Source organism: Malania oleifera, chromosome 12 (genome assembly GCF_029873635.1).
Source record: "Malania oleifera isolate guangnan ecotype guangnan chromosome 12, ASM2987363v1, whole genome shotgun sequence".
Lineage (NCBI taxonomy): Eukaryota > Viridiplantae > Streptophyta > Magnoliopsida > Santalales > Ximeniaceae > Malania > Malania oleifera.
The window spans coordinates 16,603,832-16,628,409 of NC_080428.1; the positions used below are offsets into that span (position 1 = coordinate 16,603,832).

Genomic DNA, 24,578 nt, shown 5'->3' on the forward strand with positions numbered 1-24,578 from the left:
TCTTCTATATTTAGTCTTCTCCTCATTTGTCACTTCCAAGTTCAATCTTTCAATTTGGTTTCATTAAACAACTTATTAAAGAATCTCCGCTACCTCTCTTTTATGTCTTCCTCTCTAATTAAGACATTATCATTCTTGTTCTTTATACATTTTACATCACCTAAATCTTTGCATTTTCTTTCTCTAGCTTTACGCCACCTCTTTTTCTTTCATTTTTTCTCGCTTCTTTATATTTTTCAAGATTTTCGATATTTCTACAATTTTTCCATATTTTATACCATTTATTTTTATTTTTATTTTATTTTTATTTTTTGTCTTAATGGCTTTTTGGACTTCTTGATCCCACCACCAACTTTCATTACTACTCAAGTATCTTCCTTTGGACTCACCTAAAACCTCTTTTGCTATCCTTACGATAGAATTTGCGATTCTATTTTGAACAGGATTTGCATCAACCTTATCACCTACTATCTAATCACACTCTTTGTTCATTTTATCTTTAAATTTTATTATATTATCTCCCTTCAGGTTCCACCATCTAGTTCTCTTGCGTTCATTTATGCTACTCTTTCTCATCCATTGTTTGATATGTATATCTCATACTAAGACTCTATGTTGCATAGTCGAATTTTCACTTGGAATAACTTTACAATCCGTACAAGATAGATGATTCTCATTCTTAATTAAGAAGAAATTTATATGGCTTTTACTATACCTACTCTTGAAGGTTATTAAGTGTTCTTCTCTTTTTATAAAGCAAGTATTCAATATAACCAAATCGTAAGACATGGAAAAATCTAAGATTGTATCACCAGCCTCATTTTTATCTCCATATCCATGGCCTCCATGTATCCTCTCATATCCTATATTATCCTTTCTAATGTGACCATCCAAATCAGCTCCTATGAATGTCTTTTCCGGCATAGGTATCCTTTGTAAAATACTATCGATATCTTCCCAAAAATGTCTTTTAAGATATCTGCTAATCCGATTTAGGGAGCATACGCACTAATGACATTTACTATCTCTAAGCCTAAAGCTATCTTGATTTTAATGATCATATCCCCTACATCTACTACATTATCTTCTAGGTCTTTGTCTATAATAATACCCACCCTATTTTTATGTTTCTCTATACCTGTGTACCAAAGTTTAAATCCCGATTTTTTAATTTTTTTGGTAGTAGTGGAGAGATCTATTGGATGCAGCCTTCAAGATATTTTATCAAATTATGTACACCAATACTATAATTACATATCTACATAATTACGAAAGTATCTAAACTGAACTGATTACGTAATTATATGCATGCATGTATATTAGTTATTTTGTAAACTGTTAAGGGTGTGAGCTTTTATGATATTCAGCACGATTAGCGTTGTGTGTTGGAGTGTTAGTTCATGTTGGTTTTCTCTCTATTGTTTTTAGGTCTTTAGGTTGTTTCTTCATGTTTTTATTTGAATTTTCCTGATTGCATTAAAGAGATGTCTTTTTCTCCTAGCTGTATATTCTTATTCTATTAATAAAATTCTTCTTGTATTATCAAAAATATTATTTTAAAATCTGAACTGAACCATTTAGATACATATATAATTGTGTAATTAATTACGTACATATTCAAACCGAATTATCCATAATTGCAAAATTATATACATAAATTTCCAAATAATAGTGTTAATTATGCCATCATGTATGTATTTTACTTTCAAACGATATGCGCTTGTAGGTAGTACTATAATTTCACACCTACATAATTATGGACATATCTAAATCAAACCAATTATGTAATTACATATATGCATCCATATTAGGTGGTTTGAGTAACCAAACCAAACCAATTATGTACGTGTATAATTGTGTAATTACGTGCATATTTGAATTGAATTGCCCACAATTACAAAATTAGGCACGTATATTTCCAAATTATAGCATGCATTAAGTAATTATGTAGTTTGTTTGAAATGATAGCTAGGTGTGGCCAACACTATAATACACTACCTACATAATCACAGATATATTTAAACTAAACCAATTATGTAATTCCGTATATGCATGTTGCATGCATATGAACCAAACTAATGGCGTACATTTATAATTGCGTAATTACAAATATATTGGTACCGAATTGTTCATAATTAAAAAAATATGCGCATAGAATTTTGAAAAGCAGTATTAGGGATGTATTATGTAGTTTAATTTCAAATGATAGGTGTAGTCAACAATATAATTACATACCTACAAAATTATAGACATATCTAAACTGAACCAATTATGCAATGTATGTACATGCATGCATATTAATTAGTTTGGAAAATCGAACCGAATCAAATTACGTTCGTACATATACATAATTGTGTAATTACGTATATATTTTAACTGAGTTGTCCATAATTATAAAATTACGAATGTAGATTTTCGAATTGTAATATTAATTATGTAATTTAATTACAAATGATAGGTTAGGCAATACATATAGTTACATATATAATTACTTACATATCTAAATTCAATCAATTATTCAATTATGAACATGCATACATATTAATTAGTTTGAAAAACTGAACCAAATCAAATTAGCTACGTAACTGTTTATGTTATTATTATATTTGAATCGAATGGTCCATTATTATGTTATGCTAAGTATGCAGTTTTATGGGGTCTTTGGTTGGAAAGTTATGCGCGGATTTGTTCCAGGAAGAAGTTGAATTCGTATTTGGTGTGGGAAAATATTCAGTTCTTGACATATTTATGGTGTATCGGGTTTGGAATTTTTAGAGAAGCTAGCTTTTAGGATTTAAATAGGGATTGGAGGAATTGGTTGGTTTAATTTCAAATTGTAATATTAGTTTCTTACTTTTAGTATAGTTTTAAATATGATATATTAAATAGGTTTTAATTATAATTAATAAGGTTGGAAAAATAATTGGGTTGATGAGTTAAGTTGGTACACCCATCTTACCCGTTTAATTTTTGGGTTTAAATGGATCACCCATTTATGACCCATATAATTATATGAGTGTACCCTAACACTTTTATTTATGATGGGTATGGGTGAGTTAATGGGTGTGGATTGTAGTTGCCATCGCTACTTGATTACATTTGGTTCACGGAATGTCTATTCCTAGGAATAGAATGCTTATAGTATTGAGATTTAATAGTTTATTAAAGAAGTGTGGCATGTGGAACAGAAAAAAGTGGGGGAGAGAATGAAGAAAATTTAAAGGGAGGAACGTGTTTTCTGTTCACATTTCTCTCTCTCTATCATCTCAGAAAGCTGCTGAACATTTGTTCTCAGCTGCGATTGTTATGGTAGAGGATTTCCGTCAGGTAATAGTCCATCTTGGAGGCAAGTCTTTTGATCTGAGAGTAGCCCTTGTGAGCTATTTTTTGTTTTCTATAGGAGTGAAAAATCCCTGGGTGAATCAATGGATCAGGGTCTTGTAGGTAGCTGCTCTGTTGTTTCTCAGTGTATATTGTCTGCTTTTGTGTGTTTGAAACGATTTCTTGTGTGTGAAAAATTGGGAATAGTTTGGTACTGGGTTGTGCACCTGTTGATAAGTGGAAGGTTTATGGAGCAGGGGTGGAGTTCAAAGGGGAGAGAGCATTTGGTTTTTATTCCCAAGGGAGTGGACAGCTTACTGTATAGGAATTTTGCTGTGGCTTTGAATTCCATTGTATTTTTGTAAAAGTTAGGAGCCTGGAGAAGGTGATTTTGTATCTATTGTGATCATTTGTTTTTTTGATAGCAGAAGGAGATGAATTCATTAGATAAGCAAGATTGTATCGAAAGGTGATCAAGAAATCCTCCTAAACAAAGAGAAGAAGTGATAAAGGAGGAAAAAAAAAACAAAAAGGTAAAAATAACAAAGCTAGCCAATCCTGCTAGATGTTAGAGAACCTCACTCTTTAGAGCAACCAGCAGCAGCACATGAAAGCCATGCTAAATAAGGATCTTATCCCATAACAAAGTGGAATTCAACTTTTTGCCATTACTATATGCGCATTTCGCTCCAGCTGTAATCCCGACAGCACTGTGAAAACTGCACATCCCCACAAAGCATCTGCATCCTCTCGCTTCTTTGAAAACCTAGAAGAAATGATCAAAACATCCTCTAGTGATTCTGGACAAACGAATTTTCTCTCAATAGGCCAAAAAGCTTATTCCAAGTCTTTCAAGCAAAGGCCTAGTGCAAAAACAGATGTGAAGCTGCTTTTGAACTATCGAAAAGTAATGGGCATGCATCAGGAGAAAGTGCCTTTGAAGGTCTCCTATTCTGCAACAGATTATTGTTGTTAACTCTATTAAGAACAACCAACCAGTTAAAGCAATTTTAGCATTCTAAATACTTTTTTGGAGTGGAAAGGAGATATTAGCATTAGTCAAAGAATCAAAGAAAGATTTGCAAGAATAAACCGTGAAGAGTCTAAGGATATCACAATGACAAAGAAGAAAGCTACTCCACCTTACTATCATTTAGAGTTCTACAAAAGTGGATGTCCAAGGTGTATGACCATCAGGAATTAAAAGCAAAAAGAGGAAATAACATCATTATGCCCCCAAATCAAGTGGTAAAGACGAGGAAAAAGAATGAACAATACTGTATTACCATTGTCCCAAAAACGAATTCGAGGACCATTACTCTAACAAAAATAGTGAGGAAGGAAGAGGGAGTAAATCTGAGAGGTAAACCTCCATGGGCTCTCCATACATCCCAAATTAGCATCCCACCCATTCACATGCAAGCCAAAATTTTTTCTCAATGACTATGGCGAAGAGAGGACTGCTCTAAGGGAAACTGCTAAAGCCATTTAGCCATATGAGTAGTGTTTTGTTTTTATTTTTTTTTGATGGTCATATGAATAGTATTTTTAGACACCAACTTTCCAAGACCCAAACTGCATCCAGCTTAGACCTACGGACAACCTGCCAACTAACCAAGTAATCCTATTCTCCTGAAACCAAAGGAAATATGTCATAATAGATTAGTAATATTGTGGAATACTGGTAAGGCAAGCTGTGGATAAGAGTAATGCGGCCTCTTACAGAAAATAATGGAACTTTCAGCCCATCCAAATGCTTGGACATCCTCTCTAATGCTGGATCCCAAAAAGCCACCAAAATAGGATTACCAGACCCCTAAATAAGGCCAGGGACAATCCAAAATACCACAGCCTGTTAATGAAACCAACTCTAGTTCTACAGAAACTCATATTAGTAGAACAAATACCACTCTTTGCCGAATTAATAAGCCTAGAAACCTACTGAAAGATTTGAAGAAGAATCAGAACATTCAAAAATGAATCTCTATGATCACCTAAGAAAAACACAGTATCATTGGCAAAGTGAAAGTGGGACACAACAACGCCCTCTTTATCCACTTCCAACTCTTTCACAAGACCCTTACCAACTGCCTTGTCTACCATTCTACTCCAGAAATTTATGACAAAAACAAATAAGAAGGGAAATAATGGATCCCATTTTCTAACACTACTCGATGCTTTAAACCAAGATTTGGTGTTGTGAAAATTCGCAAGTGCACAAAATCGTAACAAGTAATATAGTGATAAAGAAGGATGTCGAACCCATGAGGACTATTTACCTATTAACTATTGAAATTGTTCTAATTCTAAATTATTTGAAAATCAAGAAAAGTGGTGGCTGAAAAAAAAAAAAAATTTAATCAACTAAATACTTAAAAATAAGAAGATTTCACCCAAGAGGAAAACACTAACCAATCCAATCCCAATTCCGAATCATGCAATACATCAATTATCATCCTATTTGACGGCAAAATATTCTGACTTATCTAAGACTCTCTTGAGTAGAATTAGAATTACCTAACATATGATAACCTACAATATGTCTGTGCAAATTTAAAAGCATTTGAGTACATTAAGATTAATAGTATTTCACATAAAAGCCGCACAAATCACGTTGGCACAATCCTGTCTTTCATTTAATTCATGGCATACATCATACAAAGCTAAACTACGTGCATCATCTCTTCGAATTAACATGCACAACAAATCACTCAACTATTGGCCAGATAATTGAAAGCATTAAACTCAATGATGTATACTCAAAAGGAATGATAAAATTATAATTACATAAAAATGAGATTTGGAATTGTCATGGAGAGATTACATCGTAGCCTTAGCAATAGCAATTAGCTCATAATAGAGTCAAAACAAACCATAATAATTCTAGAATTCATAATGCAAATTGTACAAAGAGAAGATGAAGGAGTTAAAAAGGAAACTGTATGTAGATCGAGAATCTCAATCATCAACAACTCTAATTCAGCCTTTCTTTTCTTCTTCTTTTTCCAAGCTTTGAATTCCTCTTTAAGGGTGAAGAAAATCCTCCTTTTTTGAAGCTTCGAATCCCATCCTTTTATAAAGCTTTGGTCGTCCTCCCTTCTTATGTCCCCAAAACAAGATTCTCCAAATCCCCTCCTTTTCTGCTGCTGCCTTGATGTGCGATTTTTTTTGTCGAGATCTTCCCATCTTTTAAAATCTTCAACACGAAAGTTGTGGGATTTTTTCTTAGCTTTTCGTAGATACCCAAATTGCCCTTTTTGGAGTTCTCTAGAAAAAGTTATACTCCAAATACCAAAGGTGTTTCAGGAAATTTGAGAGAGGAATTGTAGTTTGAAAAGGATTCTTGATGAAGGGAATTTGAATTTGAAAAGGAAATTTTCCTCCTTAATTCCCATGACTCCTTTAATTTATTTATTCCTAAACAAAAATAAAAAAAAATAAAAAAAAATTCTAATAAATAATAAAATTAAACTCATACTAGCATAAAAATAAGAGTGAAAATATGACAAAGCTTGTATAAAAATTAAACACAAACTAGCATAAAAATAAGAGTGAAAGTATGAAAAAACTTGTATAGAAATTAAACACATCATTTGGGTTCACCATTCACTATAACAGAGAGGAAAGCGTAAGACAAGCAACCCGTCATCCTGGATTGCTACCTTTCTCCAAACCTGTTCCTTACAAAATTATTATCCAAAATATTCCAACTTACTAGAAAAGGTTTTTAAAAGTCTAATTTAAGTATAATCTCCTTCCGTTTCCACCTATGAACTTCCACCACTAGCATCCACAATCTCCCTACGCACTACAAATGCACTTTAAGCCTTAGAAATAGTATCCTCTAGGACACCACTCAACCTATTAGCTGGCACTTCACCAAGTCTTTTCCACACTAGCCACTAAGCTTATAGGTCTAATATTAGCAATCTTAATATATCGTACCAAAGTGATGAATTGGAATTAATGCTTTTGCTCAAGATCTCATTCCAATAAAATTAATCAAATTCCTTCAATAAGTACCCCGTAGTCACATCCCAAGCAATGCTGAAAAAATGCCATATTAAACCCATTAGACCAAAAGCCTTATCCCTTTACATTCTGAACAGAGTTATCCGCACTTCTTGCTCCTCGAAAGGTCTTTCTAACCGAATCACTTCTTGATGAGTTCCTAGTCTATAATTTGTCATAGGCCTACAAGAATCCTCCTCAGTGCAGCAGTGATCTTAGTTGCCTGAGCCGCCCCTCCCTTATCTTCTTCAGGTGCTATACCAAACTTAACGTGAATATGTTCATTCCTTAATTTATCTTTTAACATTAAACCACTTTTCCACCGTAGCATTCTTATTTCGGCAACTTCTACATTTTGGATGTGTTGTTTCTTAGTTGCCCAACATTTTGATCCATATAGCATAGCTTGTCTTTTAGTGGTTCTATAAAACTTTCCTTTTAATTTTAAGAGTATTTTACGATCATAAAACATGCTTGAAGCACTTCTCCATTTTATCCACCCCACATTAAACTAAAGCGGGATTGCAGATGTAAAACGGTGGCTTCGAGATAAATTTCAAACCAAGGACTTGGGCATTTTGCATTACTTTCTTGGTATTGTGATTTTACAATGCAGGAAAGGCTTGAATATGTCTTTGTGAAAATATATCTTGGACTTGGTAAGGGGGTCTAGTTTGTTGGGAACTAAATTAGTTGATAGTCCTAGAGTTCCTAGCTTGAAGTAATCTAGGGATGTCAAATCGAATGTCGAGACAAACAATTGGTTGGGTAAGTTAATCTACTTGATTATGACTAGATTTGACATATCTTTTGCAGTGGGGTGGTCAGTCAATTTGTGGAAAATCCCAAGCAATCACATTGAAATGCTATTTGTAGAATTTTGTTGTATATCAAAGGTTCTCCTGACAAAGGTTTGATATATAAATGTAGTAAAAACTGAGAGAAGTATACTCTGATGCAAATGGGCTGGCTCTTTTGATGATCGAAGGTCTACTACTGGATGATGTGCATTTGTGGGAGGTAATCATGTTACATGGCGTAGCAGGAAACAAACAACTGTAGTATGATCCAGCGTAGAAGCAGAATTCTGGGCCATGGCTTATATTGTTAGTGAGCTTATGTGGTTGGCATCTATAATAGAGATGAGATTCTTTTTAGTGAAGCCAATACATATGTTTTTGTTATAATCAAGCTGCCATTTATATCGTAGGAATCTAATATTTCGAAGGTCAAAGCACATTGAAGTTGACATGCATTTTGTGAGAGATGTTGCATGGAAGAAAGTAGTGAGGACTCTATTTATGAAATCATGGATTAGTTAGCTGTTGTTTTCACTAAGCCTTTATTTAAGCCTGCTTTGTCTAATTGGTTGTAACAAGTTGGGTTAGGTGATATTTATACACCTCCAACTTGATGGCGGAGTATTGGGCAAAAATATGTTATTTTAGTAACATGATTGCATGAGCGGGAATATTTTTGTCCTTAAAACATTTATTCTTATTAATATATGGAGCTGTACGTAAGTCTCCAGGAAAACTGCCAACTGATTTTTATTCTTTGATTCTTGTATTTATTATAGATCTACAACACTTTCCTCATTCCTCAAAAGTTATGGCTTTTGTTTGGTGCATTATTCTCAATAGGATTAGTTCCAATGGTTGTTTGTAGAGAAGGTGGCCTTGTAATGATTTATTACCCGATATGTGTGTTATGTAAGCAGAGTAGAGAGATTGTTGCCGTGTTATCTAGTATGCTTGGAGATTGTGGAATTTCCTTTTTAGCATTGATGAGGAATGTTGGCTTTGTCTTACTTCTGTGGAAGATTTGTTTCTCTTGATAATCTCTGTTTACAAATGAAAGATTGTAGGATTTTATTTGACTATGCTTTACTTGCTAGGATTGGAGAAGAATTCATTAATATTTAAGACACTTCTCTTCCTCTTCATTTGCTTTGTGAAGGGCTCTTTTTATTTATTTGTTGATTTATTACCTCTCTTTGAGCTTCAATGTTTTTTGCAAGAGTTCCTTTTTCTTACATTCGGTGGGACTGGAGCTATGAAGTTTACTTTTTTGTTGTTAAAGCTTGATGTACATTGTTGGCCCACAACCTAATAACTTAAGCTTTTAGGTAAGGTGGTACTCTAACATGGTATCAGAGCTGGTTATCAGGAGGTCCTGGGTTCTAGTCTTGTTGCCCACATTTATTGTGTGTGTTTAAAAAATTATTGTGTTTCCTATCACGGGTGTTTTTTATCGTGTGTTTATCTCTTCACATGCTATTGGGTTGCACGTGCGGGGAAGTGTTAAAGCTTGATATATGTTGTTGGCCCACAACCTAACAACTAAAGCTTTTAAGTGAAGTGGATTTCTAATAGTTGTCTGTATTTTATTTTTAATTTTCTGTCCGTGAACATCTTATTCTTTTATGTTGTATGTGTGTGTGTGTATGCATTCTATCTCTTAATAAAGTTTTTTATTTTCTTATTAAAATAAATGGTGCAAGGAAAATGTCGTGTTTATATATTGGAATCTATACCGTTATGTTAAAAGCAAAAACTTATTTTTATATTACACAAAAATGGATTTAAGCTTAATAAATAAAGTTGTCAGATAAAAATTTAATTTCAATAGCTTATAAGAAGGAAAGTGGTTATGATGATTTCCTTGAGAAACTTGTGGCATAAGGTGATTCCATGATTCCTAGTAAATATGGACTACAACAAAATGGGTTGGATGCTAAAGTTGAATGAGTGTTTTCCATACTAGTCCTCGGAATGTCATTCCTCAGGTTTTGTAGTTCTTTCCACACGCGAGACATAAAGTTGCTAGTAATCTCAGTTTTGGGATGATCTTTGTGTTGGCCCACTAGGTTTCATGTTGATTTTGATGATGGCAAAACAAATAAGTATTAATGCATGTGTTATATGAATTTGTGTGCTCTATGAATTATCATGTGATAGTTATTTTCTTTTATGTTTATATATGGAAATCATTAAATAAGAATTATTATATGAATTTGTGCTCCATGAATTGTTATGTGATAGTTATTTTCTTTTATATTTATATATGGAAATCATTAAATGAGAATTAGTGCATGTGCTATATGAATTTGTGCTCCATGAATTATTATGTGATAGTTATTTTCTTTTATGTGTTATTTTATTTTGTGTTTATATATGGAAATCATTTTTGAATTTGTGCTCCATGAATTATTATGTGATAGTTATTTCCTTTTATGTTTATATATGGAAATCATTTTTTGTATTTAGGGCTAAGTATGTTAATACCTAAGTAGAAAGCAAATGTTCCAACTCGAGTATCATATAGTAAAATGAACATATATTTTTATTGAAAGCTCCAAATGTGACAATGAACTTTATATTTAAAAATTAACTCATAAATCTTTTCAAGAACATTCAATTTGACTCTTATATATGTAGAGTTAAAATGGGTATTTTTGTAAAAGTGCACCGTATGTCTTAGAAAAAAAAAAGTCAGACTATAATTCTGTACTATTTGTGAATCTAATTCTTTATTTTATTCCAAATGAGTCCAAAAATTATAATATTATTTCATATAAAACTAGACTCATCATTCTCTCCAAAAAAATTTCATGTAGATGTTTTGGTGCTATAATGTAGGATTAATAATTAATACAATATGATCATTCTGTACTGCTAAGCATGTTGCAGTAAATTAGACATATCTTATTGTGGAAATTTTAAAAATATTTCAATCTTTTTTTATATGAAAGTAGACGTTATGGGGCTTCTAGAATGATATGACACACTTAATTTGAATAAATATTCTATTTGTTATGAATTGTACAAATCAGCTAACAGATTTTGACCTCTGTCATAAAAGCAGCTCAACATATTTGTAGTATTTGAATTTTATCTCTGTCTACTCCAATTGGCGTCATTCTTTTTTTATTGGAAATTAGACTCGTTGATACGTCAATATGGATTTTTATAGAATTTATTTGGTATATACATGACCATTTTTGATTTTATAGAATATACCATCTCACCTAAAAATCATATTTCTTATGATATCATTGGTTGTTTAGCTCCAAATTTAATCACATGGAGCCGAAACTTCTCCAACGTCTTGTGGAAAATTTTGGCTGTAAAAGGAGTCCAATTTCAAGGAAGAAGGACAAGAGAAATCACTATAAAGGTGCTTTCCCATTCTCCTTCATATTTATAAGCGATAAAGTGTTTTGTTCTTGCTTAAGGGAACACTTTCTTGTAAAAGTTATTTTCATTAGTTTAAGCTCCCTCCGAGTTCCAAGTCTCATTCCTTTGAGAGAGTTTAAGTTGTAAGCTTGAGTTGTGGCATCAATCTATTTAGAGATACTAAGCCACCTATCATTTGTAATTTCTCATCATTGTAAGTGTTGTTTGAGCCCTGGTGAAAGGCTCGTTTTGTATTCTAGTCGCGGTGAAAGGTTAGGGCTTGTAATTATGCTCTTGCCCCGGTTGAAAGGCAAGAAATTTGCTAGTGGAACCTCGGCTTGGATTCGGTCGAGGGAGTGGCCGTTGGTGCTCGTGAAGGAGATCGTATGACTATAAAAGAGTTTGAGCATTTCTCTCCTTACTCTCTTACATTAATTGTCATTTGATTGAATTAATTGCTCAGTTGTGTTTGTGCATATTTCATACATTATCTTGGGTTATTGAAGCATATAGGGTGAGTTGTGAGTGAACATAAACTTATTCTTATCTAAGCTTCCGCAGCGCAGTCACTAGAATATACATACTAGACTATTACTCACCAAGAGTTTGATAAAAGGAGTAGGTGTCATAAAAATTATAAAAAAACCCAGTTCACCCCCCTCTTGGGTTTCCTAAGGGACCAACACTTTGGATTGGGGAAGCTTATTTTTTCAAGTTTTCCCATCTTTGTTACATATCTAGTCTCCATAATGCTCCCATCCTTACTAGATTGGACAAGGGTTGGAGGTTTAGCAGTTTTGACCAAAAATATATGAAAAGAAATTGATAGGTGAGGGCACCTGTGTTGGCAGTGCAATGGATCTTGCAGAGTTAGACCCTGGTGGTCTCATTTGAGCAGGTTTATGCGGAGAAAGAAATTTGGTTGATTTGATTTTGTTGTGGCAGTTAGGCAGACTCTGATTGGTAGATCTCTTTCATTGGATTCGATCTTGTGGGAATGTGTTTTCAGTTTTTGTTCCTTTTTGGAATGGGGTGATTGGAGAAGTTTTGTGGGAGGGTTGCAAGATTTTGTAGGGTGCAAGGAATTGAATGGCTCTGATCTTAAAAGAGTTAGTATCAAAGGGAAAGAAAGGGTAAGATTCCATGGATTGAGGTTGTTTAGAGAAAATTTTCTTTGGAGTTGTCAGTTCATGGATGGAAGTGCGAAAGATGTGGGAATAAAGAAGGTTTTCATTGGAAAGGCAGTCTGGCAGCAGTGGCAGGGTGCAAACGAAGAGAAAAGGTGGTGGTGGTGGCAGTTCAGCAAGATGCAGGTCTTTGATTTCCTGTGAACCATAGATGAAGAAGATGGAAATGTTTAGACCAGACAAGTAGTGGAATTTCTAGTCCACTTACACTAGGGTTAATGGGTAATATATCTTATCAGGCTGTTCAGCCTATCAATGTTGGGCTATAGATACGTGGGCCTATGAGTAATTGTGATACATCGTGGGGCCTGCTGGGAGAGGGATGGGCTTGTTTTAAAAGTTGTAATAGACATTGCCCAGTTGGTGAAGTGTTGTGGCTCTCTTGTTATGAGACCTTACAGGTAAAGCAGGCAGACAGTTCTGTTGGTTTGGGCTCAATTATAAAATGTTGGTAGAGAGTCCCAGGTATGGCCAGAGTTGGTTTCTCCTAAAGGACAGAGATATGGGGTTACAGGATGAAGGGGTTTCATGCTTTGACAATTTGGATACTGTGCAAATGGTGAAAAAAGGAAGATTATGATTTAGCAATTTCTTCATAAAAAGCAGCAGGTGTTTTTCCAGAAATTTCTTTCCAAGAGCAGAAGGATGGGGCATTAGTAGTGGGGGTCAATCAATCTGTCAATGCTTCTAGGTCAGTTATTAAAAATGATCTGAATAGTGAATACTAAATCTGACTTGAAATTAGAAGATCATGCTGCTCGTGTTGTGGAGCTATCTAATAATTTGCGAGAGTGGTGAGAATGCTTTTTTATTTTTTATTTTTTTCCATCGCTCTTTCTCTTAAGAGATTTGGAATGTGTTTGGTGTTTTTTAGGGAGAAACTCAATAAACAATGTGATTTATATACTTCCATATACAAGATTCCTGCTGACAAGATATTCATATAATTACGCAAATTTTTGTAGAGTTTTTCCTCCGTCTTTGGGGAGTGTGTGCCTATTCTATTTTCGAGGGGTTTTAAGGAACGACAAGGAAGGTCTAACAGCAAAATGCTTACTTTGCAGTGATTTAGTCTATTTGGTTGGAATGTGAGGCCAGAATTTTCCATGGTTTCTTTTCTTTCTATTTATCACTTTTGGAGTAGGGAGCTAGTTTTGGCGTTGTTTTAAGCTACAGGTAATGGTTTGTTTGGAGGCATTTCTTTGACTGACTAGCAAAGGGACTGGCCTGCAACCATATATTAGTCTTCTAGATTTATTTTGATCTTTATTTTCTGTTTTTTTTCTTTTTTTTGGTTTCTTGTCATATTTTTTTTATTACTGCAGGCTGCTTTATTCTCTTGAGTCATATATTATTTTCTCTTCTTTAGTGTAATTCTTTGATTATCCAAAATAAAAAAAAAGTTCAATAAATGGTATGGCTATATCCTTTTGTATGCCCAAATCTTTGCTCTTTCCTGCAGACAAAATCTTATTCATATACTTACTCAAATCTTAGCTCATGCAACCTAGTAACTTATTTTATTTGATTTCATTGTACATTCATAAAATATCATTTTTTTTGTATTGTAGAAAAATATAATTCATTTGAAAAGTTTTATTTCAGGGCAGTGAATGTTTGAGGGTTCAGGAAAAAATTCTGCAACTGCAGCAATATGTCCGTTTTAATAGTAAGAGTTGCAGGAAAACTGTCAAGGCCCTTTGTCATCAGTCTGAGTCCAATAGATATTATTGCTTGAAAAGTGAGGTGGTGTCGTTTATATGGGCTGTTTGTAGAAGTATAGTTCCTGAAGATTTGCTCGGAACTGCTTCTAATTGGAGAAATTTGAGGAGAAATATTTCGAAATTTGTTCATTTACGAAGATATGAGAAGTTCTCTCTGAAGCAATGCCTGCATAAACTGAAAGCATCAAGATTTCTGGTGCTATCAAGTAAACATTCTTCAAGCTGCATGATTAGTCATATTCAAAAGTATACAAGGGGACATCTGCATGAGCATAAGCCATGCTGCAAATTGAATGAGTGCCCAAGAATTACAAAACATGAACTTTTGGAAAGGTGGATTTATTGGTTCTTTTCTTATTTAGTGGTTCCATTAGTGCAAGCCAACTTCTATGTTACAGAAAGTGAGCATGGGGAAAAAGATGTCTTTTATTATCCGAAGTCAGTTTGGGAGAATCTGACAAACCATGCTCTCACAAGCTTGACAAATAAGAGGTATAGTGTCTTGGATGCTGCATCTGTTAGAAGGATTATAAGCAACAGATCATTTGGTTTTTCAGCGCTCAGACTCCGTCCAAAAGAAAATGGAGTAAGGGCACTTGCAAATCTTCAAGCACCATCAAAAGTACCAGTGATGACTGTGAAAGATCGGTGTAGTGAAATGCATAAAAAATCACAATGCCATACAAAAATAGTTAAATCTTATCGTTCGAAGTCTGTGAATTTTGTTCTTCATGATTTGCATGTTGTTTTAAAAGGTTTACGGATGAAAGCACCAGAGAAGCTTGGTTCTTCAGTATTTGATTATAATGATGTCTACAGAAAGCTATGTCCATTTGTAATTGGCCTGAAGAAGAGATCATCAAGATTGCCTGATGTATTCATTGTTGTTTCTGATGTGCAGAAAGCGTTTGATTCCATTGATCAGGATTTTCTGCTTAGCATAATGAATGATGTCATTCAGAAAGATGATTATCTTCTGAAGCAGTCTCAGCAAGTTGTCTGCACAAAGAAATCTTTGTCGGTTTATAAGAACCAAATATTAGCAGATCAAAGCTTCAGCCTTGGCTGTAAAAATGTCTCATCTGCGCCTTCTCATTCGTTGCATTGTGTCCTTACTGATCAGGTTTTTCTTTTGCTTTTTAATTTTTGAATTGCTCCTTGAGAAAAGTCACTAATTTATTTAATTTTTTGAATATTATCTCTAGCAATCAAATTGGTCATTTAATAGTGCTTTCATATCTTTGGTTCCTTAGCAGTCATTGTCGATGCCCATGCCAAGCGCTGACGTACTAACAATTTCTTTCTTATGCCTTACCATTCTTTTCAAAGCTCCTACGAGTGATTATACATCTTTTAATATTCCTGCAGAATCTTATGTTTTTGAGCAATAATTTTGTTAACTCTCTAGACCTTTCAGATTCTGCAAGGAAGTGGAAAGAATTAGTTATTGGTTGGTAATTATTTTAGAATAATTTTTTTCTTCCATCTTAAGAGCAAATCCAAATTTTAATCCATGAAAAATGTTTTGTGCTTATAATGATAATTTCACTGTGGACTCTCTCTCTCTCTCTCTCCCCTTTTGTTTTTGCTGGTTTTTGATTGATCGTGTTTGTCCGTGAGAGGAAGTGGTTCTCAACAAACTGTCAAGATCAAAGGGATTGTTTAGAGAGGGTAGGGAAGGGTCTGTCAGCCATTGTTTTTTCTGGTTTTTGATTGATCATGTTCACCATGAGAAGATGTGGTTCTCAATCTAACATTTGATGGAGGCACTAGGCCTAGGCAAGAATTTGTGTTGCAAAACTATCATTTGAAAGCAAGTTAGAAGCTAATTAAAAGTGATTGTTTGTTGAAACACGAGATAGATATATTTGATAAAGCAATAAAAAAGGTCTTACTCTCACTAACAAGCTCTTTACATTGGGCTATAGATTACATATAACATTTTTCATACTTCCTAGACTAAATACTTATCTGCCGATGAAATACATGCTTAATATCAGTGTCCTTCATCGGATGTGTACTGGGAAGATCTTGGGCTTATGGTGTTGGTTCATACTCCAGATATGTGAGACGCCTTTTATAGGACCAAACTGTAAGGCTAGTGGGCTAGAGCGGACAATACCTCTCCAGAATTGGTCCCGAGACCACTATATTTGCTATCAGAGCCACCTTGAGGGTACCATCTTGTGGGTGGATCCTACACAGAGGTGTGGGCCACTTTGATGAGGGAGTTAGAGATTGGACAAGAGAGCATGTCACGTTCCCACATCGAATGTGTACTAGGAAGATTGTAGGCTTATAAGGTTGGTTCATACTCCAAATATGTGGGCCGCCTTTTATAGGACAAAACCGTAAGGCCAATGGGCTAGAGCGGACAATACCTCATTGGAGTTGGGTCTGAGACTGTGACACTTGGCATCTCTAGTATCTTCCTGCAACCTGTAGTACATGTCAAAATGGCAGACCTCTTGGAAAACTTAATAAGTGGGGCTCTCCTTTAGTTCAAACCTAATATTGGTAAGGAGTAGGGTGAGCAACAACAAGCTCAATAGACATTTTTAATTACCCCTTATTTAAATAAGGATTTAAATACTCTAAGATACGATTTCTTATATGCATGCATAATCATATGGTGCATTAACACACTATTCTAATCAATATGCATGAACACACTATTCTAAGCAATCTCTTCATCTAAAGTCACCATCACAAAACATTCTAGTAGTATGCATTTCAACATTGTTTTCAACAATAGTGCTGTCCCAACCAAGTGCATTTTTTGTCTCAAACAAGTGCCAATTTCCAGCTTGGCCAATCACCACTTAACGCAAAAACACCCTCCGCAAGTTTAGGGCCTTTCACCCAAGTGAGACACAATCCCTACCTACTTAAATCACTAGATCACAGCCACAAACAATGCCATGCTGCCCGCTGTTTCACATAATAGCAATTCAATATACGCACACAAAAGCTATGTCGTAGCAAGTAAAACTTTAATCCTAAGGAAATCAATATCTATCATATGAAAATTTCTCAACTAAAAAAAAATTATGCAGCTATGAAACTCTAGGAGAACTTACATGTAGCTATCTAGTAATTAGAAACAACAAGCTTAAAATCCTTCCCTATTAGGATTCAATTCTATACAAGTTTCTAATCCTTTTCCCTTTGCATACCCAAAACACTAGTTGAATAAATGAAAATTGAGGACACCGACTAGGTTAAAAAATGCTCTTGCGATGCTTTAGTCTCGATCCCTTCAAGAATGCAAGCATGGAGGGATGCTTTCTTTCCTTTTTTCCTAATTCCTTCTAGTTGAAACTGTTTGTCATCGGAAACCCTGAATCAATCGCAAACACTAACAAAACTTAGTTAACCCTAATTCCTTCACACTTCTAGAAAAGCCTTCGACCACCAGAAATCCCTCATTGTTTCAGTCGCCAGAAATCCTTCTCAGTAGGTAGTCTCATCTTCCCTCAGCAAGTCATCTTTGCCCATCAACAACTATTTACAATGTATCTACGAGTCTTGCTATTCCTCCTTCTAACTCATGGTAGACCTAGCGGGAGAGGATTCAAATAGAGATTCAAGGAAGGCATTTAGATGGGGAGGACCTTCCTCAGTTAGGGTCAAATGAAAAATCTTTTGAGTAAATCGCCTTGAGCCTTTGGTCTTTCAAATTTCAACGTTTTTTGGGATAAAATTTTCTGATATTCTACTAAAGAAAGAGAAATTCCTCTAGATTGTCAACTCATTGGGGGTGATTTACGAAGGAAATTGAGGAGTAGATGAGCTCAGTCAAGGAGGCTTATATCTCAAAGGTGAAGGCATGTGGGCCTTGATTAATCTGCGATCCAACGACACGGGTAGAGAAGGGTGATATAGTCGAAGGGGGTGTAGAGCTTTTAGATGGCGAACCTCCTTAGAGGAATAGTCTAGATGAATAGGTAATTAATTCTACTATGTAAAAATAGGGTAGTACCTTCTTCACAACTGATCAAAGCAGCAACAAGGGGTCGTATTCAGTTGAATTTGAAGGAACACAAGTGGCAAGTTTAGTGAGGATGAGGGGTGCTTAGATGCAGAGGATAACTTATGCAATTTTTGTGATTCTGATTTCGACTTGCTAATCGATTAGTTGTGAAGTGCGAAGGGATGGGAGGAGATAATAATTGGGAAGAGCTTGCTAAGATCTATGTTTTAATGAAAGAGACGAAGATATAATATGAAGTAAAAAACCACTACAAGTACCTCAACTTATAGAAGAGGAGAATTTGTTATTGTCCTCTGATATTGGGCAAGAGTTTAGAAGGTTTTGTTAAGCACAAGTCAGACTAAATCACCACATTGATTGAGGAGGGGTTTTTGCCCTTTATTCTCATGCCTATTCTTTATAATTTTGATGTCATTGTTAGTCCTTTTGATGTCAGGAGGGGTAATGACGAAGAGAAAGCAGTTCCAGTGGGCGATTTGAATTCTTTAAAACTTGGAAAAGGTATTCTTCCTCTTCTTGTTTAGTCTTTTTTTTTTCCTTTTGATTCTTTATTGCACAATGAGGGAATTGATGGAGGAAGTGCCTCTAGTGTTGGCTTAAAGGCTAGTGAGAGTGATTATAGAGACCCAAATGAGCTCTTAAATGATATGGGGTTGAAATTAGTAAGTCCTTTTGGAGTTGAGGTCAAGTTGGGGATGAGTCCAAAAACCTATAAGAGAGGGGGAAAAAGGGTTAAAAAAGAATTAAAGAATTTGGTTTCTTCCATCGACTGTGGGGGCAGAAAGGGTACCGAGATAGGGGGTAAATTGTTAGGTTATGAAGATAGTTAGTTAGAATGTTAGGGGTCTAGGGGATGTTAGGACAAGGAGTTTGATTAGGAAGGTTATGCTAGGAATTCTCCCAATGTTGTCTTAATCCAGGAGATTAAGCTTGAGTTAGTTGATTAGGGGGTAGTTAGATTTGGGAAGGGTGGTGTAAGGATTGGATTTTTGTATCCTCTCGGGGATCAGCAGGTGACATTCTTGTGTTGTGGGATACTCGGTCTATTACCAGAGTGGATAGTTTAGTGGGTTTTTTTTTTCTCTCTTTTTCTATCTTACTAGAAAATATTAGTGGGTTTCCTTTCCTCTGTGTAAAGCCTTTCTAAACTTGCTCTAAGGGGCCCTTTTTGGGATGAGCTTTAATTTTTTTCAAGCTTATGCTCGCCTAGGTGGATTGCGGGTGGTGATTTTAATGCAGTTAGGTTCCCTTGGGAAAAGAAGGGGGGTTGTAAGGTGTGTGCATTTATGTAGAAGTTTGATTTGATTATTAAGGATTGTGGGTTGAGGTGTCTTCGCTTGGACAATGCTAAGTTTACGTGGTTAGTGAGTGGGCTAGGGAGGTGGCATGTTGAATTGGTAAATTCTTGTTTTCCGACGTTTGGGAGGAGGATTTTCCTAATCTTTCTCAACTAGTGTTGCCTAAATCCACATCCGATCATTTTCCTATCTTCTTGGAATTTAGGCAGGTTCCTTAGGGCCCTAGTCCTTTTAGGTTCGAAAATATGTGGTTAGATTATGGCTCCTATTAAACCTTGGTAAGGATTCTAGGAGTGAGGATGTGGAAATGTGTTAGGAGGGGCTTAGATTTACGAAGAAATTGAAGAGGTTGAAAGAAACACTGAAAGTGTGGCGTAGGGAGGTGTTCGGAGATATTAGGTTTGAAGAGTCTAATTATAGGAGAATTGGAAGAGATAGATAGAAAGGAAGGAAAGGAGTGGCCCTTTCAAGGGAGGAAGATGCTAGAAGAATCTTTGAAAAACGAATTGGAAGAGCTAATCTTTAAGGAATGAGAAGCTAGTTGCAACGGTAAGGTTGTCACCGTGTGACCTGGAGGTCATGGGTTCGAGGTGTGGAAACAACCTCTTGCAAAAATGTAAGGTAAGACTGCGTACTATAAATCCATTGGGGTCTGCCCCTTCCCCGGACCCCGCATACGTGGGAGCTTTGTGCATGGTTGCCCTTTTTTCTATAGCTAGTGGAAAACTGAGAAAGAGTTTGATTAGGGAGATGGAGGTTGATAGGGAGAATTGCTAGTGAGATCATTGATTTTTGTTATAATTTGTATATTGAGGAAGATGAGAGTAGACTAATGGTGGAAGGATTAGAGTGGGATCCTTTGTCTATTGTTGGTTAGAGAGACCTTTTGAAGAAGAGGAAGTTAGGGCTGCAGTTTTGGGATGGAGAGAAATAAAGCTCATGGGCCAGATGGTTTTAATCTAGCTTTCTGTCAAGATTGTTGGGCGATAGTGAAGAATGACCTGATGAAGGTTTTCAATGAATTCTTTTGTAATGGGACTTTAAGTGAGAGTATGAATTCTACTTTTATCACTTTGGTGCCAAAGAAAAGTTGGTCTATTAAGACTTTTGATTATAAACCTATTAGTCTAGTACTAGTGTTTAAAGTGTGGGGGAAGATATATTGTGGATGCCATCTTGGTTGTGAATGAAACCGTTGAGGATATTAGGAGGAAGAAGAAGGGTTTCAATTTTAAGTTGGATTTTGAAAAATCTTACGGTAGAGTGAGTTGGAACTTTATTGATAAGACTTTTGAAAAAAGGGGGGGGGGGGGGGTTGGGGTTGGAGAGAGATGGCATAAATGGATGAAAGGTTGTATGTCTAATGTGAATTCTTCGGTGATAGTGAATGGCGAGCTTAAATCTTAGTTTAGGACTACGAGGGGGATTAGACTAGAGGATCCTCTTTCCATGTTTTTGTTTGTATTAGTGGCTGATTTATTGAGTAGGACGGTTGATAGCGCGGTGGATAGAGGTTTAGTGAAAGGTCTAGGAGTGGTAGGGAGGAGATTATGGTCTCACACCTTTAGTTTGCGGATGATACTATCTTTTTCTTGGAGGATCATAAGCCTTCTTTTTTTATTATATTGGGGCTTTTCCAAATTTTTGTAAGGGTGTCAGGCCTTATGATTAATATGGGTCATAGTTTCTTTGATTTATTTATTTTATAATATTTTAGTTCTAGCATCATTATTATGTCTTTTAATAGTGTATGAAGTTTGGTAAAAGAATTCCATGCTCTACTACTAGTTTTTGTTCTTTTTTAAAATCAAAGATTCGAAATCAAAATTGACATCAAAATCAAAACTTCCATGAAATTTCTGTACTTTTGTAGCCATGGAAATCAGAATTTAAGACAAAAGAGAACAAAAATACCAAAGACCAAACAACAAAAATACCAAAAACCAAACAATGTCACAGGATTAAACTCTTTCAAGATTCTGGCGTTACATTTCAGCCTCATGCAGCAAATTGCTCAAAAAATTGCACACCTTTAAAAGTCTTCCCCTAATCCTAACCAAAACCTGAATTGAAGGACATAAACTCTCTAAAAGATATATTCTATCCTTTTTTCTGTTGGTAACTTTGCACAGTATTTATTTTGGCATTGGCTCCTCCTTCCTCTGCAATCATTGAAGATCGTATTGATCTGAGAATAATTCAATCGTTTAAGATCAGCTTTTATGTAATAAAATTGTCATAAACGATCACAATGCATGTCTGCATCTGTTCTTGTTTTTCTGTATGATGAGCTGAAATTAGATTACTGAGCTTTATGACTTAAATATTCAGTTAATTTTTATTCCTGTCAAAGGGAGGCTTAGAGTAGCACTGAAACTGTTCAGCTTGAATGAAGACTTAAAACTTTCAGCTTGAGTGAAATCTGTGCCTATCAGATTATGTACTTGTTCTCTCCTGAACTGAGCAGGCCTGGATTTTAGATTCTTCTTGGTGCTTGGGATTTAATGTATTACTAATATAGAGAACTTCTATCTGGAGGAAGCTAAAATTATTCTTTTTAATCCTGTGTTTATAATGTATCAGGGACGAAGCTGGAATGTAAGGAAGGAAAAACTTCTTTTTACTCTGAAGGAGCATGTGAAGTGCAATGTTTTGCAATTAGATAAAAACTTCTACCTACAAAATGTTGGTATTCCTCAAGGAAGTGTTTTATCTTCTCTACTTTGTTCATTTTACTATGGACATCTGGAAAAGAATGTTGTATTTCCATTTCTTGAGAAAACTCGAGAACCTGCTATGGAAGAGTTATATGGAGATTATAGTCATCATGATGCTTCTGCATCTAAGTATATGTTACTCAGGTTTATTGATGACTTCCTTTTCATATCAACCTCAAAGAAGCAGGCTGCCAGCTTCTTCTGCAGGATGCAGAGAGGATTCCGAGAATACAACTGTTGCATGAATGAGAAAAAGTTCTCTCTGAACTTTGATATTGATCACTTGCCACAATGTCCATCGAATAGGTTTTATGCCATGGAAAATGGTGTGGCATTTCTTCGATGGAGTGGTCTGCTTATTAATTGTTGTACTTTAGAAGTTCAAGCGGACTACACAAGGTTACTTCATTAATGTTCTCAGTTTAACATGTGTTAATCGCTTGAGTTGATCTATTTGTTGATTTTGTGTTTTGCTTCTTTACTCCATTGAAGAGTCCGAATTTATGTTTACTGTTGCTTAATAGGTTTCTATGCTTATCACTATGATGAAACTGTCCGTGCTCTTGCAATAGTCCATATTGTGTATCTTTCGTCTACCTTACGCAACTTAATATTATATTATTATATTTAGTTTTTCATTTTCGGGAATTATTTTCACTATTAAGAATAATATGAGTATTTCTTATTTTTTATTCAAAATGGCTTTTTTTAAACACCTACCCCCTTTTCTTTCTTTTATAATGTGCATTTTTGCAGCAAATTGGAAATAACTATTTAGCATCTTTCAAATGCATTCTCAAATTTATTTAATTATTTATTATTTTTTTATTTTGTTATATTTACTGGACATATGCAAGACAAGGTTCCATTGGTGTACATGTTTGTGGATGATAGTATCTTCATTGATGAAATTCCATATGAAATCAATTTAAGTTAGAACTGCAGAGTTAGACTTTAGAATATAGAGTTTTAAAGATAAACAGAAGTAAAACAAAATATTGGGAATGCAATATAGTATTTTTGGGAGGGATAAAAAGAAAAAAAGGTTATATTGGAAAGTCAAGAATTTCTTAGGACAGGTATATTTGTTACATGTAAGTAAAGGGTGGGGAGAAATTGAAGAAAATGTGATGTAGAGTTGGATTAGGTATGTTGAAATGGAGAAGTGCATTTGGTAAGCCATTTTAAATGCCTCTAAAATTAAAAGGAAAATTTGTAGTATAACTATTAAAGCATGATATACATTGTTGGCCCACAGCCTAACAGCTAAACCTTTTAGATAAAGTGGTTACCTAACATGGTATCAGAGCTATGTTTTAAAGGAGGTCCTGGGTTCTAGTCTTCTTGCCTGTTTTTATTGTGTGGTGGTTAAAATTTATTTTGTTCCCTGTGATGGTTGTTATTTATCATTTGTTTATCTCTCCACATGCAATTAGGCTGCACATGTGCTGGAATGTTAAAGATTGATATATATATATATTGTTTGTCCACAGCCTAATAGATTAAGCTTTTAGGTAAAGTGGTAATCCAACAATAACTATAAGATGATGCATGAAAAACATCGAGCACAATTGTTTCCAAATCAACTCTAAATAAAACCAAGGCCTTTTAAAGGCCAACATTGCTTGTAAATAATTGTTTAGAAGCCAGTAGGTTCTCTTGCTATTGTTAAAGCTTGGTTTACATTGTTGGCCCAACCTAAAAGCTTAAGCTTGTTAGGTTGTGGGCCAACAATGTATATCAAACTTTAACCCTCCCCCTGCATGGGCAACCTGACAGCACATGGAGTCAGAGCTGGTTACCAGGAGGTCCTGGGTTCTACTCTTGTTGCCCGCATTTATTGTGTGGTACTTGAAAAATTATTGTACTCCCTATAATGGGTGATATTATCGTGTGATTATCTCTCCATGTGCTGTTGGGCTAGCCGTGCAGGGGATTGTTAAAGCTTGATATACATTGTTGGCCCACAACCTAATAGCTTAAGATTTTAGGTAAAGTGGTAATCTAACAGTTGTTTCTCTCTAAAATATCAACCAAGAATCTCGAAGATGTTACACAATGATTCTAGATTTCTCCCTGCAAATCTCCCAACTTCATTCATCTGCAACAATGTCTAACCATGCATGTGAAAAGGAGGACAACAATCGT

The 24,578-nt window shown here is 35.1% G+C and overlaps 1 protein-coding gene across 4 annotated transcripts in view; it reads left to right on the plus strand.

The window, feature by feature from the left end:
• Positions 1-24,578, plus strand: part of LOC131144065 (telomerase reverse transcriptase) — a 120,606-nt gene that overhangs the window by 74,501 nt on the left and 21,527 nt on the right. For all 4 annotated transcript variants that reach the window (XM_058092434.1, XM_058092433.1, XM_058092436.1 and 1 more), the window contains 2 exons: positions 14,303-15,544; positions 22,297-22,829. In XM_058092434.1, the coding sequence (XP_057948417.1) occupies positions 14,303-15,544; positions 22,297-22,829 (1,775 nt within the window). The remainder of the gene's footprint in view (positions 1-14,302; positions 15,545-22,296; positions 22,830-24,578) is intronic.